Source organism: Alternaria triticimaculans (assembly GCF_023758025.1).
Source record: "Alternaria triticimaculans strain BMP 0046 chromosome Unknown scaffold_15, whole genome shotgun sequence".
Classification (NCBI taxonomy): domain Eukaryota; kingdom Fungi; phylum Ascomycota; class Dothideomycetes; order Pleosporales; family Pleosporaceae; genus Alternaria; species Alternaria triticimaculans.
The window spans coordinates 386,693-404,388 of NW_026055972.1; the positions used below are offsets into that span (position 1 = coordinate 386,693).

Sequence of the window (17,696 nt, forward strand, 5' to 3'; positions counted from 1 at the left end):
TGCCTGGCCAACACCTTCACCTCACCCACCACCCGCCCATTGAGTGCTGCCACCACCTGCCCCTCCACCCGCGCATCGTCCCCCGCCGCCACGCCCACCATGTCCGGCGCAGGCCCTTCCCTACACCCCGGCGACTGGCCGTCGAGGGCTGTCCTCCAGTTCCCTCCCGATGCCGCGCCCTCGCCCATTCCGCCGCCGTGGTCGGGCGAGTCGACCTTCCAGAACCCCTTCCCCATCCCCGAAGACATCTACCAGGGCGCGCTGTCGTACAAGGTCCCGCTGACCATCGCCTCCGTCTACTTCGTCGCCGTGACGTACGTCAACTGGTACAACCGCCAGCACGGCAACAAGCCGTGGAGGATCGCCAAAACACGCCCCTTCCACGCCTTTGTCATCTTCCACAATGTCTTCCTCGCCGTCTACTCGGCCGTGACGTGCGTGGCCATGATCCGCTGCCTCAAGCACTCGTTCCCCCACTACAGCGAGCCCAACGCCGTTGTCGGCACCATCGACGCCCTCTGCAAGATCCACGGCCCCCGCGGCCTGGGCGACGCCGTCACCTACAGCAATGTCAACGACAGCTGGAGCAGCCTCAATTCCAAGGTTCAGATCGGCCCCAACGGCCTGCCCGACACCACCGACGTTGGCAGGATCTGGAACGAGGGTCTTGCTTTCTGGGGCTGGTGGTTCTACCTCTCCAAGTTCTACGAAGTCCTTGACACGGCCATCATTCTCGCAAAGGGCAAGCGCAGCACTACCCTCCAGAAGTACCACCATGCCGGCGCTATGTTGTCCATGTGGGCTGGTATGCGCTTCATGTCGCCTCCCATCTGGATGTTTGCCACGGTCAACTCTGGAATCCACGCCATGATGGTAAGCAGCTTTTCTCCAAGCAACTGGCACCCAATAACGTTTTTCAGTACACCTACTACACTGTCTCCGCGCTCGGCTACCGCGTCCCCAACATCGTCAAGCGAACTCTGACCACCCTCCAAATCACCCAGTTCCTCGTCGGATCCGCCTTCGCCGCTATCCACCTCTTCATCTCCTACACCGTCCCCGTTTTGGTCGCATACAAGGTTGCTGAGAAGGTCGCGCCCAAGGTGGTCTCATCGAGCGTCTCATCCGCAGTTGCATCCGCTACTGAGTCGGTTGCCGAAGCTCTCCCCACCGTGACTGGTGTTGCTGTGGCCTTCCTGAGGAAGCTTATCTACCGCGCGGCTGGCGATGAAGGTCTCGCAGAGAACATCCCCGTCCCTGGCCAGCCCATCCCCGTCCGTCAGCCCCAGCAAGTCATTGCCGGAGAGCCTGCCCCCACCCACAACGCAGTCCACGACTTCTTCCACCCTCACGAGACAGTCGAGAGGACCTTCTACCGCACCGAGTACCAGACCGTTCCCTGCGTCGACACCTCCGGCCAAGCCTTTGCCATCTACGTCAACCTGATCTACCTCGCCCCGCTGACCATCCTCTTCATGCGCTTCTTCTTCAAGTCGTACCTCCGCCGCTCCACCCCCAACTCCAAGCAGAACTTCAAGCACCGCACCATCTCCGACGCCGCCGGCGACGCCAGCCGCAACGTAGAACGCGAACTCGACTCCCTCGACAAATCCGCCGAAGACGCCATCTCCTCAGGCGTGAACCGCGCTAGAGACGCCGTCCGCGGAAGGAAGCCCGCAAACGGCCACATCAAAGACGAGCGCAAAGGCAGCATGTCCCCCGCCAACCAAAAGTTCCTCGAAAACGTAAACCGCCGCGTTAGCCAGAAACTTCAGGAGCTTGACGAGGGCGCTGATGCGACCAGCAAGAAGGCCAGGCAGATTGCCAAGGAGCTTGTTGGCAAGGCTGAGGCTGCTGGCGAGAAGGTCGAGCAGGCGTATGAGGATAACGAGGAGGATGTCAAGGAGAAGGAGAAGGAGAATGCGAATGGTAACAATGAGAAGATGGACCGGAACCGTAGTCCGAGCAAGTTGCCGCGCAAGCAGCAAAACAAGAAGAATGGCCCCAGTGACGAGCAGGTCGCTAAGCCGGAGAAGGAGGCTGAGCCTAAGGATTTGAAGAATACACTTGGGGAGAAGGACGGTAAGGGTCTTTTCTAGATGATGAAAGTCATTTAGAGAGGCTGGACCGTCGTCAAGCAACAAATAGCCCCAGGCTGGAAGTGCCCTGCCACTCCGCTGCTGGCGGTTGCTCCCTTCATTCCCCGTCCTTGGGGATTGAAAGGGAAACACATTTCCTAGGCGCTCTCTGCTATAGATCGCGAGATATCCGGTCACATATGTATCTGTATCTTGCTTTTTTGAGGGAATCGATGTTCAGCCGGACCGTTTCTACACATACTAAAAGCTGGGAGGGAAGGTATATCCAAATGTACGAGAGATGATGGAAATGGAAGGGAAGGGATAGGGAAGGATAGGAATGGAATGGATGGCGTAGGCTATGGAATCTAATTTTTTTATTTCTTCATTGGTGCTGAGGATCTTGGTACTTTGATGGCGTTCCCTTCCATGTCACATTGCTCTACCAATGCTCTTGAGACTTTCCAAGCTGTGGTTTGGAGGAACCAGCTGACAGATCGCTCGAACGACCGCTCGGTGCGTTCCTTGTTCCCTCACTCAAAGACACTAAAATATCATCTAATACCCCCGGGTGGGTGGGGGAGGCGGAGGGGAGGCGGAGGGGAGGCGGAGGGGTGGAGGTGGAATCGTTTTCCCTTCAAGTTGTACAATTCTTCTCGCTTTCTAACTAGGTTTTGTTACTTTATCAGCGAATACTTCCCTCTCCCATCCCTCCTCCACCTCCACTCATACTCAACCCCATAACCCCGCCCCCCAACTCCAAAACTTCCTCCCTCCTCTTCCTCTCCTTCTTCTCCCTCTTGACCATCTCTTGTAACCCAGCGCCTTCAATCCTTGCCGTCACCCCCTTCTCCCCACCCCCATGCCCACGTCCCTTGAACCCGTCTTCGTCGTTGCGAGCGAAGATTTGTAAGCCGCGCAAATGCGTATCCTTTCCATTCTGATGATTCTCTAATATCTTAATCTGCACGAGATGGGCGCGTAGCACAGGTAGCTTTGGTGTGGAGAACGTGTTTGTGGGAGCAGGACGGGGTGCGGGGTTGGGTGAGAGAGAGGCGAAAGGGGCGCGGGGGTGGGGACGAGGGAGTGTTTGTGGTTGTGTTTGAGGGGGGATGGGCGTGGATGGTGGATGGTTCTGGGTCGGTGTGACGGTGGGGTTTGGGTGGAGGTTTGCGCGGCGGGTGCGGGTGCGGGTTCCTGGTGGAGGGGGTTGTGACTGTTGGGTGGGTTGGGGTGTGTCGTATGAAGGATACGGAGGTATAGGCGTATCTTGCTGTCCTGGAGTTTGCATATCCAGATCCGCTCCTTGGCCCGGCGCCGCGTTTTCAGAATCAGAAGATGCGTCGTTGCCTCTCCTCCCGCCGTTCAAGTGCAAAGCGTCTGTGAGGAGACGTTGTGGCCGTTCGCCTGCGTTTCCTCCTCCATCACCTCCTTCGTCGTCGTCCTCACCACCCTCGTCATCACTATCCGGATCTCCTACCCCAGAGAAATCAGCCCAGATCCATCCCCTCGGACTCTCTAATCGCATCTCGCCCCATTCCTGCAGGTCGTTCAGCCCGCTGCCAGCGAGGAAGATGATCTTCGTGGGTGTATAACTCTCGTCTTGTTCAAAGTCGAGATACAGTCTCAATCCCACAATGCGGACGAGTTTGAAGAAATGGATGTTGAGATAATGAGGCTGTGGTCCATCGGATTGCCAGAAGAGATTTGTGTTTGGGTGCCGCAGTTGGGGAATTGAACAGCCTGGTTTGGACGAAGAGACGGTCCAGGATGCTAGGGTGGAGATTTCGCGGAGGTAGGGTGGTGGGGGATCGAGGTTGGGTAGACTGTCCGAGGGAAGATTTGGGGATGCGAGACCATCTTCTGAACCGAGTTCTTCGTCGCCTTCGTCGTCTTCTTCTTGGTCTTCTTCATCGCCTTCGAGGCCGATTAGGTCGTCGCCAAGGGTTTCATCGTCGTCGTCGGCGGCGGAGGCATCCTGCTCTTCTTCTTCGACATCTTGGCGACCGTCTAGGTCTGCGTCGCTGGACGTGTCTTGGGCTTCTGGTGGTGAGGGCGGGGGCATGCGATGTGGGTGTGCTTGGCCTCCTCGTCGGCGAAGTGAAGGCGGCATGCTGATCTTCGCTTCCTCAAGTGCTGTAAAGGGACGCTAGGTTGACGTCACGGGGTGCAGGATGCAAGCTTCGGGGAATGGTAGCTAGGGCCCGTGGCGACAGCAAGCAGGGGTGAAGCGCGTCTGAAAGGGTCTGGAGTGTGCTGTATGGCTGCCCTGACCGGACACCTCAGGCAGCTTCCGTGCAAACCTTCGTTCGCAAGTCGCGACTACTCCCGCACCTATCGTCTGTCTAGGCTCGCCTCGGTCCACGGGTATCTGGTATTTGGGATCGTGGCGTCCCTGGCTAAGGCGAATGTGGCAGACCGTGCGGACGAGTGTTGATCACTCACGTGCATGCGAGCCAGGTACCCAACCGGACGCGAACAGTGCGAACCCAACTTCAGTGTCGATATATTGATGTAGGGGCGATATTCTCCGGTTTCCAGGCCTGATTTTGGTGGCCGATGTGGTTTCTTTTTCTGCCGTTTGCTTCGTGCTGCTTTCTCCGCCAGGGTCATGTTTGCTTGTTTGCGATGGAAGCAGGACTGGAACAGGAAACTGAAGGTCCGAGCGTCGGCGAGATCACCAATCCCGAGGTCCCTCTCCCTTTCAGACCCACCCTGTGCCTGACACTACCCTCAACGCCCCCCCACCGACTCCCCCGCACGCATACTGTATGTTTCGCGTCCGCTTATAATCGTCTGCCTGCATACTTGCCATGCATATACTCCTGTACCAGTGTCGGAGAAGACCCCGTAGAGCCCAACATGGGGCGGCAGCGCTAGCCAGCGTCCCCGCAGCGCCGCCGTCTACACTACGAGTAACGATAGCTCAAGGTTCGGATTCGCCTCAGCCGTCAGATTAGAGTTTTGGATGCAGCTCCAGAGCTCCTCACAGGATGGAGAAGGCCGCTGGTGGGCAATAGTTTACTGGGAACTTGATAGACTGGCTGGGCCGCTGTGCATGCTACTACAAGCCATAGTCGACCAAACTCGACTCAACATGATGATGCGGGATACTAAACCGGTTCTTCCCTCAGATGCAGGTCCCACCGTTTCTTGTTGTATCTTTCTCATGAACGACTATACGTTGCTCTCTTCGAGCAACACGCTACTCTCGTTTGATACCACTGCGCAACTTTGCTTTCCGTCAGCTTGACACTTGGTCGTGCTCTCGACATCGACACCATGACGCACAGCTCAGCCGACCTGGCGATGGCCGCCGAACAGCAACAACGGATTACCATTGCCTTCCTGGTTGTATCCTGGATCTTCATCCTACTCAGGATATGGACTCGCACATGTATTATCCGTAGTTTTGGCTGGGATGATGCGGTCATGCTACTTGCCGGTGTAGGTTTTTGTCACCACTGCCAAGTGATCATTGACTAACATTAGCAGTTGACGTTCACTTTGTTCTGCGGATCAGTTTGGTTGGTTGAAGCATCTGGTGGAACCAGCGAGATCACCAGCGCGGACGAGTTGCAGAAGGTGACAAAAGTAAGTATTCTGATCCTGTCCTTGCGAACCATACTAACCATTGCAGTGGGTTATTGTGAGAGAGACCGGCTATCTCATGGCAATCATGCTGGTCAAGATTTCTCTAGCCATCTTCTTCTCCCGCATCGTCGTCAGGCGCAGTCACTTCATCATCATCTACGTGACCGTCGCTGCCAACATTGTGTCATCGATGTCTGCATTCTTCTACGTCATCTTCCGATGCGGACCCAACTTGGAGAAGTACGCAGTCAACGAGATCATCGGTCGCTGCCAATCGCGGCAGGTCGACTATTTCTTTGCCTATCAACAAGGTATGTGGCGCGAATGAACTATTTACACACAAGCTTACGAAGTACTCCACAGCGACCTTTAGTACATTGACAGACGTCGTCTTCTTCTTATTACCCATCCCCATTCTATGGTACGCCAACATGGATCTGCGACACAAGTTCTCCGTCGGCTTTATTCTATCCCTCGCAGCTCTGTACGTCTCGACTAAAGCCACTCTCAAACCGCTCTACTAACATATCACAGTGGCTGCATCTGCTCCGGAATCCGCTTCCCTTACATAACCGGTCTAACAGAACTCGAAGACTTCTTCTGGGACGTGACCAACGTGTCCATATGGAGTACCGTCGAATGCGGCACATGCATCATCGTCGGCTGCATGGCAACCCTCCGCCCACTCATGAAGATGGGAATCTCAAGAGCACGGGACATGACTACCAGGGACGGAAGCAGGAGCGGCACAATGAAGAGCACGCGAGCATCTCCACGAACAACGAACCACTCCCTGTCCCAACTCAACTTGCATGCAACGCCGCAGAACAACCTCCTACTCGCGGAGCTGGGCATACAATACACCGGCATCGAAAAGAAGGCTTCTTCATCACCAAAACTGGAATCGATGTACGAAGCAAAGACTATAACGCGCCCAAACACCGCGGCAACACCCCTCCCGTCAGACATGGGCTACACGAAACGCAGCAGCGCCGACCCTATCCTCGCTCGCACCTCGTCCGACGCAACAGACCTCCCTTTATGGAAGGCGCCGGAGGAGAAGAAACCACGCCAACCGTCGCGTCTCAGCCTCAGCCGCGCATTACTACACCGCAGCCGGCCCACGAGCGAAGATGTGAACTATGCTGGACCCTTGTCCGATCCCATTTCGCCGCCGCCGAGATATATGGACGCAGGGGATGCGGTTTGAGCATCTCGAAACCGAACGCGAGCTGAACATTGTACATATACACAGACACGACCGTAACGACGCTACGCCTTTCCTTTTTCATTCGTGGAGATCAAAACCAGTCGTTAGATGGACGACAAAGAAAATCAGTTTTATACCCCAATGTATTTTTAGCCAACCCAGGAGAATCTCGGATTTAATAACTACGACTGTCAAGACAGTATTCTCAGCCATGTCCGGCAATGCCACTAGTTTTGTCAACGCTGACCTTTGTCGCGACTTGGCTGTGATGCAGTTTTCCGTCAAGAAAGTATCCTCAATGTCCCTAGACTGCAAACTATGTAATGGATTGTACCATGGGCGGCCCGCCACCCGGGTTGTCAACGCTAACGCTCGCTGTGGGTTGGAAGTAGTGAATCCTGTACTACGGGTAAACACGGCGGAAGAAGGTTTTCAGTTGTACCAGTACCAGTTACAAGGAAAAGGGGATGAGACTATTGACATGGCATGGCATGCCTTGCAGCATGGTACGATGGCGTCGTGAAGTACGGGGTAATGGGGGGGGGGTCATTACCTACCGCCTCAAACTGAAGGCTCCGCATTCCATGGCAGTTCCAATCCGAACGCACATCAGAAAGGAGACATACAACACTAATCCACCACCACCACCCCACCCAAACACGTAGATGACTATATCCCTTTCAAGCACCGATAGACAATTTACCTCGTTTTTTGTACAAAACATATGACCATGACTTTCGTTGCTTTTCACCATGATCACCATTGATCCCGCATCCTCATCACCTATCTCCCACCCATGAACTCAGGCTTAAACGCCTTAACACCCCCCGCCTTCATCAGCTCCCTCAACGCCATAGTAGCATACTGGCTACTCGCCAACTGCAACTTGATCACCACAGCAATCTTTTCCTCTCCCGCCTCTTCCTTCTCCTCTCCGTCCTCCATCTGCGCGTCTGCAATCTCTCCCTCCTTCCCATCCTCTTTACCCCCATCTTTCTTTCCAACATCCCTCTCGCGGCCCAGGCGTTGCAGATCCGTTTGAACGAATTGTTGATCCTGCTTTCTGTACGAATGAACCTTGAACTCAAGCGGTTGAAGTGGCCGGGCTAGGAACTTCCTATACCCCCCACTCAAACTAACCTCCCTCCAACTCCTCCGCATGTTATACGGATCCAACCCCCCACCCTTCTCACTGCCCATGAACGTCTTGTAGTACTCTCCAATCTCATTTCTAGGGTACTCGACATCAAACCCAGGTTGCGGAAGCACAACGTCCCAGATACTATACTCCCCACTAGCAGCTTCCTGCGCAGTAAGCGGACGCGCGCGTTCGAAATCCGCGTCAGGCGCAAGCGAAGAATCGGCGCCGGAGGGATCAATGATGGGTTCGCCGTCTTGGTCGTGTGTTGCTTTTGGCATTTTCTCCGTACTACCCGTTTCTTTATCGCGGTGTTCGTTTACGAGGACGAGGTCGCCGGGGACGACTTTGTCGCCGTGTGTGGCCCAGCGCTTGCCGGCTACGCTGTTCCAGACGAGGGACTGGTAGGCGTGGACGTACATTAGACGCAGCGTCCGGGGTATCGTCATGAGCGCGCCTTGCCAGTCTGTTTTGCGGTCGTAGCGGCCTGATTTACTGTTGCGCGAACTTAGATGCTGGATTATGTTTCGCTCCGCGGTGAATTTGCGGGGCAGGAAGTCGAGGGCTTCGGTGCCGGAGCCTTTGGTTTTCCAGATGTGCAGGGCGTGGGCGCGGTTGCGGTCGTCTTGCGAGACTAGAGTTGTGGACTCGGACGGGTTTAGGGCAGAGGCGAGGGCGGTGTCGCTGTATGCGAGGAGGTCTTCTACCGCGCCTTTGAGGTCGTCTTGTAGCATCTTGCGGCCAATGGCGTCGGTGCTGGCGGCGAAGGAGCCGAAGCGTTGGAGGCCGTAGTAGTTGATGAAGCCTTTTTGGGAGAAGTCGGTGATGGCTTTGCTGACTACATCGTGGGCCAATTTACTTCGCTGCGCAAAGTCTAGTCCTTCCTCGCTTTGGAAATGGCAGTCGCGGAGGGTGATGGTGAACTCGTTGCCCATCAGGTCTCCTAGCTTTAGGTCGTTATGGCGGTACTCAAAGTCTCCTACGGCGGCATTGAACAGGATTTTGTTGAAGTTCTGGATGCGCTGGGCTAATTGGCGCTTGACGCAGACTCTTTGGACGGTGCATGCTCGTCTATCTTTTGTGCCTGCGAAGCCGAAGCCCTTGGCGCCGCAGTTGAGCTTGCTCCCTAGGAACCCTACAACTTCCATTGTATCCTTGTTCTCCTTGTACAGGTTGAAGTGCAGGTATTCACCACCAAGCTCCTCCCAATCTTGACCTCCGCGTCGGCCTCCCTGGTTCTCGCGATCCTTTGCGCCGCCCTTGCCCTTCTTCTTTTTGCGCTCTGCTGGTGGAGTCGCCTTGATGCGTATAGTCTGGTTCTCCTCCATCGCGCTCTCGAGGAGGTTGGGAAAGATCCGACGTAGACTCTGGTGCGCTTGGGTACGCTTGTCTTTGTCGGTTATGGGCGATGATATGACGGCTTTGAAGTCTTTTGCCTTTCGCGATTCCTTTCTCCGTACTTGTCTGACAAGTTTTACGATTTCGTCGGTAGTCTGTTCGCCGAATATCGAGTGGAGATTATTGCGATCTTCTTCCGGTAACTGTACGTGTTAGCATTTGCGCAATATATATGCGTATAGACCACCCACCTGTTCTTCAGGCTCTTCCTGGGCTGCCGGTGGTTTTCCAATGATTTGCTCTCCGTCATTCTCAGACTCCCTCGGCGCATCTTCCACCTTTACCGGCTCGGGCACTGCAAGCGTAGTCTCACCAGCAACTCCCGCATCCTGCATAACAGCATCGACCTTCTCCTCAGTCGCTACTGTAGTACTCTCGGGCTTCTTCTCACCCGCACCATTGGTCGCCTCCGCCTTCTCTTTCCCTTCCTTCTTCTTATCCACCACCTCCGTGCTCTTCAAATGCAGCACCTTTCCATCCAACCCGATCTCATTGACCAAAAAATCCGTATACCTCTGCTTCAGCACACCCGTAAAGCCCAGGTTATCGGGGCACACATATTCGGTGATACCGGCGCGTATTTCGCGCTCCAGATCCGTATCAATGGTTGCTGGTGCCGAGAGAATCGAGGCCGCGGGAATCGGAGCTGTATTCGGAGCTGCGGTTGATGTGGTGGAGAGCGAGGGAGCGGCATTATCGTCGAGGCGCGCGCGTTTCGCCGGTCGCGTGGAGTCGTCTGACGGGTCAGACATGTTTGCGCACGTGAGAGATGTGGTGAGGTGGTTGTGTGGGAAGGGTAGGTTTTGTAGAAGGTTGAGCTGCGAGACTCTAAGCGGGGAAGTTTTTCCCGAGGACGTGCGCGCGGGGAGGTGAGTTTTGGCGAGGGCCTGACATGTTTACATGAACACTGTCTACATAATCTCACCTTGCCAGAACCTGTAATGAGGTGGTTCAGACTACCAAAAAGACATCACAGACAAAACATTCAAGCATTAATAATATCACAAGATATCGAATTCATCATCTTATCAACTCGACTCAAAAGAAAAGGTTCCGGCCCAAACTCCTCCATCCTGCCCAGGGGTATAAATAATGCTTCTCGACTTCATACAGCGTATCTTTCAAGCGAGTGTGACATTCCGCCTCTTACATGGGACAAAGACAGAACAACAAAATATACATGTTCGTTAAAAAAACAGGTCCCCAAAGGGAAAAGAAGTGAAGAAGTGTCTATGTCAATGAACATCCATCAAGGATATCCACGTAGCGTTGTCGTAGAGGAAAGAGGAGATATTTATCCCGAAGCGAAGATAGCGAGCGTAGCGCAGAAGTTGGAGCGGTTATCCTCGTCCTTGGCCAGACCCTGACCACCCATGGTGATCATGTTGACAGACGCCTTTGTGCTAAGACCGAACCAGTTGACGTTTGTCGAGTTGGCAATCTCGTTCATGTCTTGCTGGCAGTTCTGACCGACGACGCAGTCTTGGTCGTAGTTCTGGAAGAACGAGTAGGTACCCGCGCCGTAGGACCAGATGCTGTCGCTGCCGTCGGTGACACGGACGGCCCAGGCGGCCTTGGCTTGGCTCATGTCTGGGTCGAAGTACTTGTCGTTCTTGGTGAAGGGGACGGCGGCGGTGGGGTTGGGCTGGTAGTAAGGCGTTTCGGTTTGGATGGCGCCGTAGAAGATGTCCTTGGCGCCGGAGAACTGGTATTGAGACATTTGAGAGTGCTCAGAGGCGGTGCCGTACATCCAGACGGGGCCTTGGGATTCGACGAGCATGCCGCGGCCGTTGTAGATGTCGATCTGGGAGTGGTCGTCTTGGTCGAGCTCGTGGTCGGCGGTCCAGAGCCACACGTTCTCGAAGTAGCCGTTGGAGTTCTTGGTGATGTGGAGTTGCATGAAGGAGCCGATGCACTCTGGGTTGGGCTCGTGGGTCGCGTCGGGGTTCTTCTTGCAGTTGGACGACTGAAGCTTGGTTCCGGCGTAGCCACCGACACGGAAGTGGACGTCCCAGAGACCGGCGGCACCGCTCTCGGCGTTGATGTTCCACTCCATCAAGATACCACCGGGAGCAGGGCCCTGGGTACCGATGATGAGGTCAGAAGCCTCGAAAGAACCCTTGTCACCGCTCTTGGCACCAATCTGGAAACCAGGCTTGGGGTCGTCCATGTTGGAGAAGAACTCGCCGGTGATGAAGAAAGTGCTGTAAACCTCACCGACCATCTTGACGTTCTTCTCAGCGGGGACGACGACAGTCTTGGTGATGAGGTAGGCACCGTGGTCGACGTGGAGAACCTCGCCTTCCTGGAGACCATCGATAGCGGCCTGAATGGCAGCAGTGTCATCGGTAGCACCGTCACCCTTGGCGCCCTTGGACTTGAGGCTGACGAACTTGGAGACGTCGACGTTCTCGTACTGGGGCTTGCTGCGCTCGAACCAGCCGTTGAGACCCTGGAGGCTCTGGGGCTTCGCGGGTGCACCGTTGACATCACCCTGAACACGGCCAAGCTGTGCGCCGGCAGCGAGAGCGTTACCCTGAGCCCAGGTCTCGACCTTCTTACCACCGGCAAGGATGGTGTTACCAGTAGCACCAATGACAGCCTTCTCGGAACCGGTGAAGTCGCAGTTATCAAGGATGAGGGTGCCGCCAGTGGTGGGGATGCTGTTCTCGGTGAAGGACGAGTTGATACCGATGGGAGTGTTGGTGAACTTGCTGTCGAGCAGAAGAACAGAGCCGACAGTCTGGTTGGCGGGGCTGTTGGCCATGTCAAGACCGACCTGGCAGTTGTTGATGAAGATGCTCTTGTAGGTGAAGAGCCAGTTCCAGTTCTGGAAGATGGCTGTGCCGCAGTCATTGAAGGTCATGTTGCGGATGGTGAATTGCTGGGAACCCATGAAGGCACCAATGGCACCACCGTTGAAGGTCAGGTCGGTCATGAAACCACCGGAGCCGTTGTCCTGGAAGATACCCTTCTGGTCCTTGCCGGCGTCACCCTTGGCCATCTCGAAAACAATGTTCTGGAGACTGGTGGCTTGGGAGACCTGCCAGTGGATACCAGCGGCAGCCTTGGTAGCGGAGATGTCGATGACAAAGTTGCGGACCTGGCGGTAGAAGTTGTTCTGGTTGGTGTACCAGTTGGCACCGTCGCCGCCTGGGATGTAGGGATCGGCATCGATTAAACCCATGCCCTCGAAGTCTGCGGTGGCCTTGAGGATGGGCATGTTCAATGGGTCGCCAACGAACTGGGTGTAGTAGTACTGAATGATGGGCTTGCTGATCATGTAGGTACCGGCGGGGAAGTAGATGAGTGCTGGTGTGGTGGTGGTAGAGTCGCAGCCCTCGCCGCATCGCTCGCCGTCAGCGATGATCTTGTTGATGATTTCGGTATCGTCGGTGGAACCGTCACCCTTGGCTCCAAGCTCCTTGACATTGCGGAAGACCTTGTAGGACTCTGGGTTGGGGTTGAAGGGAGCCTGGCCCTGGCGCTTGATGGTCTCAAGCCAGTAGCCGGAAGCGCCACCTGGTGCTGCCGGTGCCGGTGCTGCCGAGGGAGCTGGTGCTGCCGATGGGGCTGGGACTGGTGCGTATGAAGCAGTAGGTGCTTGCGCAACGGGCACAGCAGTAGAAGGAGTGGCGGAAAGGAGGACGCGCAGCGTCAAAAGAAGCGCTCCTGCGCTGAAGGCAACCATAATGGCAGTGCGTTTGTTGAAGTTCGGAGTTGCTAGTTGGAAAAGTCTCGACTTGAAGGACTGAAAGTATCGTTGTCAGTTGACCGGCAAAGGACGTTGATAGTGTTGTTGGATCGTCGAGTAGAAAGATTGCAAGTTTGCAGAAGTGGTGGTAAGGTTGGCTAGCAACGAAGGAAGAAGAAAGTAGTAATGTTGTTGTGAGAAGATGACTCTACACAATAGAAATGAATGACAGAGAACAATAAGAACTGACGGCACACAATGAGTGCTGGTAGCTGACAATCGCCTGCGTGAAGGGAAAAAGTGAATGGGGGCGCCGCCGCATAGTATATGTACAGCAGTTCATTCAGGAAGGGGACTTACAATAGGATCGGGGCGCCAATCAACGTTGTCGAAACGCCTTGTTTCAAGTTTCGGGTAGCCGGGGTGTGATGTTCGCTGTGCTGTGCTCGATTCATGTTCCCCGGCATTGAGTAGGCATTTTATATCCTCGTCGTCGCTGTGATACCCAAGCTCTTTTGCCATCTCTTCATCGTGGGCGTTTATCCTCCCCGATTCACAAAGCAGTCCCTCATGCTCCCTTGCCTCCTGACGACCGCTTGCGGCCATGTTTTGAAGCCGCATTCCACGCCCGCAGACAAGTGCCGGCTCGTGGTTGCGTGCCTGTGACCCTGCCGCCGTCGCGTGCGTCCAAAATTACCTAGGGTCTCCACTAGCCAGGCCCACAAGACTGTACCCGTTGTATCCCTTTCTCCGCGTGAAACAAGCGGGAGACGATGGCCAGTGAGTGGATGGGGAGGGTAGAAGGCGGCGAGGCGAGCGTTTGTTCCTGAAGGGAAATCAGGGATGTGGTTGGTAGCGCCACAACCGATGCCCGCATGTGAGACGGCGCTGAAACGCCAGGCCATCGACAGGCCCTCGCTCGCCCGCCGCGCAGATAAAGCATTTGCCAGCGCGTCAACGCCACGCGCGACTTTCTCTGCAATTCGACGCGACGGCCCGGCAGGAGATCGTGGATACACTGCGATGCGCCGGGCTCCATCCAAGAGGCGCTTGAGAGTCATGCCAAGGTGTGGTGGACGGCATTGTACTCGACCACGACGTCGCTGTTCGCCTCGGCACGCGCACCTGGGCATCATGGGCATCATGGACATGTTGCCTCCACATGCCGATAACACACAGACATATAGTCAAATAGTGTCATTCATGAGCGTTGTGCGCAACATAGCACGAGCCTTGCGGACAAAAAAGCTCGAACCGAACACCACCCCGATCGCTATCCTGGACGTGACGAGTTCCGAAAGTTTCTTTTGCACCAACGCAAGACATCACATCCACGCTATGCTGTGCTCCATCGCCGCCTGAGGATGCATACCCAACGGTCACTGTGTTTCGCGCCGCCACCGGATATACTGCTTTTCATTTCCTTCAGGATGTTTTTGTGGGGCCGGGGGACGTTTCGACGAAACCCCATCCGTCCATCTAGAGCAAGCCCGCGGCTGGCATCGCAGATCCCTCATGCTTAACGCAACCTCTATTACCGGATCTCGACGAATAGCGTTGTGCAAGACCAGAATCACATGATATGGTCCCTACAGTCGTGGAAGTTTCTGCGTGATCTCTGTGTGATCTAGATTGTGGCTGATAGGATGCTCTTCACTTCGAGACAGCGATCTTCCATCCGATTCGCCATTCCTTCTCTCCGCTCACTTCGCTCCCTCCACTCAATCACCACAGACCCTTCGCGTCTTCCTCTTGAGCAGCCGCCCTCTTCGTTGCCTGTCCACCATTGGCCTCTTCCTTTAACATGCGGTTAATGACTGTGGCGAGTCTTTCAATGCCCTCGGCAAGCATGTCTTCTTCTTCCCACTAGCAATGGATTAGTATCGGTTCGCAGACCTCAATCGAGAAGCATGTACTGACCGCAAAACAAACCCTGATGTCGTTGCCGAATGACGTGCCTTCATGGCCGGTGTCGCCGGGTACCTGCGTCTGTCAGTTGGGCGTACATGGCTGCGGAGCAGCATACTCACTTCGAACATTTCGCCCTACACAAGCGTCGTGGTTAGCTTTACCCATGATCTGGACGCCGGGGGCGTGGACGTAATCGTGGCTTGTACTCACCTGTGCGACGGCTAGGCTCTCTTCTTCCTTTGCGCGTTGTGCTACCACTGCGCCTTTTAGCGGCGATGGCAACGTCAGCCAGATGAAGTAGCCGCCGACGACCTCGCGATCGGTTTGGGGGATCTCGACGCCTAGTGGGATGAGGTGTTTGTTGATGGCTTCCACCATGCGACGGTACCGGTTACCGTAGGTTGGCTGGAGTCTGTCGTACACGTAGCGTTGGAGCTCTCCTGTTTCCAGTGTCTCGGCCACAAAGCAGGCTGTCAGCTGGCTGGGTGCTCCGCCCGAACGGCTGGATCCTCTGGAACACGTTAGCTGTCATGCCGGATGGAGCGAGACATCGTTGTGACACCATAACCTCAGATCGATCTGAGCGCGATGGTTTCGATCGCGGGTATCTCAGATGTGCCATGAATGATAGCGCAGGCGACAGAGACAGATGACGGGATATTCAAAAGATATGCTTACGTTTGCGAAACACCATACGCCATCTTGGGCGTTCCTTCACACCAACCCGTACGCAAACCAGGGCCGAAGATCTTGGAAAACGATCCATTTGAGACTGCATTACCGAAGCCATCTGCGCCATGTCTTTCGGCGCCGCCGTCCAGGTATCTATCGATGTCGACAATCCGGGGTAAACCGGCCTTCTCGATGGACAGCGCACTAGGACTGAGACTTGAATGCCATTGCAGGAAGTCATATACGTCGTCTGTAATGATAAGGGCATCGTACTCTCGCGCCAAACGTACCAACTCCTCTCTACGCTTTAGACTCATAGTCTTGGAGCTGGGATTGGAGAAGCCTGGAACCGCGTAGATGACATGTTTGTAGATTTTATTTGAAGGCCTTGGAGGTTTGAATTGCTGGCAATGTTAGTAGCCAAACCGCGGTGTATACCCCGACATGCAGTCGCAGTAGATTTCCATGAGACAAGATCATGGTAGACGTAAGAAGGTCTCAGACCGTCCACGTATTGACAGCGACTCACCGGCTCATCATTACTCTCAGATCTCGCCTTCTCTTCACTCAGCTTAATCTGACCCCTCAGATACGCCATATCAATCCCCTCCTCATCCTCAGGCACGGCCCTCAGCTTTTTGTGGAACCCAGCATCCTCGAATATACGGAAAGCAAGCATATACGCCGGAGCGACGATCCACACATTCCGCGTATACACCGGATCTGTAAAGTCTTGAAGCAGGCAAGCTAGATTCTGCGAAGCCCCACCAGAGATGCATATGCGGTCTTCGGATACCGGGTCCGCGGGCTTATAGAACGTCGTGAGCCATTGCGCAATATTGTTCTTCAGCCGCGGGTCACCTGAATCGGGTCCATAGCACATGGCTGGGTACGCAATGGGCTTCTTCTGGAGGACATTGTGGGCTGCTTTGTCGAGCAGTTGCGTTGGAAGTAAAGACACGTTTGGCCATCTGGTGCTGTTAGCGATTACTCTATTGGCCGCGTCATGTCCCAAAAGGGCAGCGGGTTTGCATGAATGGCAGGGGCACGTGCCCTCTCAGCAAATTGATCAGCTTTTTGGAGCTAGTCTTGGAGCCGACGACGTCCGGTAGGGCGAACGTCTTGAGTATCTGGTCCGCGATAGTTTGGCCGCCGCCCATATTGGATGCTGTATTGGATGCTGATGAAGCCGTGGCGGCGTCGGAACACGGCTGCGTACCGAAGTGGCTGGTGCGCAGTTATGGGGCGGAGTGGACTCAGGCCAGCAGTAACAACGTGAGCGTGCCGCGATTATATCAGATGCGAAGTTCAGATATGGGTCTGTTGGCAGCAATTGAATGAAGCGTGCATGCGGTTTGTCAATGCCATGCTCATACCAACGTAGGGCGCGCCTCCAGCACGTGTATGACAGCCATGAGGCCTCGGGTGGACGCTATCGATTAGGGATGGTACGTCATCCGCTCGCTAAAGACCTCATCGATGCGGCCGGCGCTGTCAATAGTTCTACCGATGCTGCAAATCGTCACGAAAACACGACATGTCAGCTGCAGCTGAATAAATTCACTCGTGGTATTATCGCACAGTTTTCTTCGACCGTTACACATTTGAAGGCCGGGCAACTCGAAACAGTCGTCTCTGGCACGACACGGCTGCGCAAGGATCCGCTTCCAGCTTCCGTGGATGAGGTGGGCCTTGCCCGCAGCATGCCCGCAGCATGAGGCGCAGGTGCTGCAGGTCACAGCCAGCGCTGGCAAAGGGTCTTTTGGACGTCAAAGAGGCCGCTGAGTGGCCGGCCGGCCATACCAAGGTGTAAATGCACCCCAAGGCTGAAGAGCAAAGCCAATGACAGATGTAGGGAACGACCCACGTTGTGGCCACCCGACCTTTGACGTTACTCGTGCACTAGCATGGTTACGACACTGCGGATCTGCGACAGCTCAAATATAGATCACCTAAACACCTAGTCCCTTCACTAAGCTTTTCAGTCCCTTTCGACATATA

The 17,696-nt window shown here is 55.1% G+C and overlaps 6 protein-coding genes across 6 annotated transcripts; 2 read left to right on the forward strand and 4 right to left on the reverse strand.

Moving 5' to 3' along the window:
• Window positions 1-99: 99 nt before the first annotated feature.
• Window positions 100-2,099, forward strand: J4E78_008542 (uncharacterized protein; the record flags this gene model as incomplete). The annotated part of the gene is made up of 2 exons (XM_049369142.1): window positions 100-873; window positions 921-2,099. 2 exons carry the CDS (start codon window positions 100-102, stop codon window positions 2,097-2,099), a joined length of 1,953 nt encoding a protein of 650 aa, XP_049219209.1.
• A 664-nt stretch (window positions 2,100-2,763) lies between these two features.
• On the reverse strand, window positions 2,764-4,143 carry J4E78_008543 (uncharacterized protein; the record flags this gene model as incomplete). The annotated part of the gene is made up of 1 exon (XM_049369143.1): window positions 2,764-4,143. The coding sequence occupies one exon, from the start codon at window positions 4,141-4,143 to the stop codon at window positions 2,764-2,766; it is 1,380 nt and encodes a 459-aa protein (XP_049219210.1).
• A 1,217-nt stretch (window positions 4,144-5,360) lies between these two features.
• Window positions 5,361-6,882, forward strand: J4E78_008544 (uncharacterized protein; the record flags this gene model as incomplete). The annotated part of the gene is made up of 5 exons (XM_049369144.1): window positions 5,361-5,525; window positions 5,574-5,672; window positions 5,719-5,983; window positions 6,057-6,156; window positions 6,207-6,882. The coding sequence occupies 5 exons, from the start codon at window positions 5,361-5,363 to the stop codon at window positions 6,880-6,882; spliced, it is 1,305 nt and encodes a 434-aa protein (XP_049219211.1).
• Window positions 6,883-7,665: 783 nt separating this feature from the next.
• Window positions 7,666-10,170, reverse strand: J4E78_008545 (uncharacterized protein; the record flags this gene model as incomplete). Its single annotated transcript, XM_049369145.1, has 2 exons — window positions 7,666-9,561; window positions 9,610-10,170. The coding sequence occupies 2 exons, from the start codon at window positions 10,168-10,170 to the stop codon at window positions 7,666-7,668; spliced, it is 2,457 nt and encodes an 818-aa protein (XP_049219212.1).
• Window positions 10,171-10,712: 542 nt separating this feature from the next.
• Window positions 10,713-13,718, reverse strand: J4E78_008546 (uncharacterized protein; the record flags this gene model as incomplete). Its single annotated transcript, XM_049369146.1, has 2 exons — window positions 10,713-13,169; window positions 13,473-13,718. The coding sequence occupies 2 exons, from the start codon at window positions 13,716-13,718 to the stop codon at window positions 10,713-10,715; spliced, it is 2,703 nt and encodes a 900-aa protein (XP_049219213.1).
• A 1,119-nt stretch (window positions 13,719-14,837) lies between these two features.
• J4E78_008547 (uncharacterized protein) lies at window positions 14,838-16,855 on the reverse strand (the record flags this gene model as incomplete). The annotated part of the gene is made up of 6 exons (XM_049369147.1): window positions 14,838-14,978; window positions 15,033-15,095; window positions 15,234-15,534; window positions 15,702-16,099; window positions 16,225-16,602; window positions 16,745-16,855. The coding sequence occupies 6 exons, from the start codon at window positions 16,853-16,855 to the stop codon at window positions 14,838-14,840; spliced, it is 1,392 nt and encodes a 463-aa protein (XP_049219214.1).
• Between the last annotated feature and the right edge of the window lie 841 nt (window positions 16,856-17,696).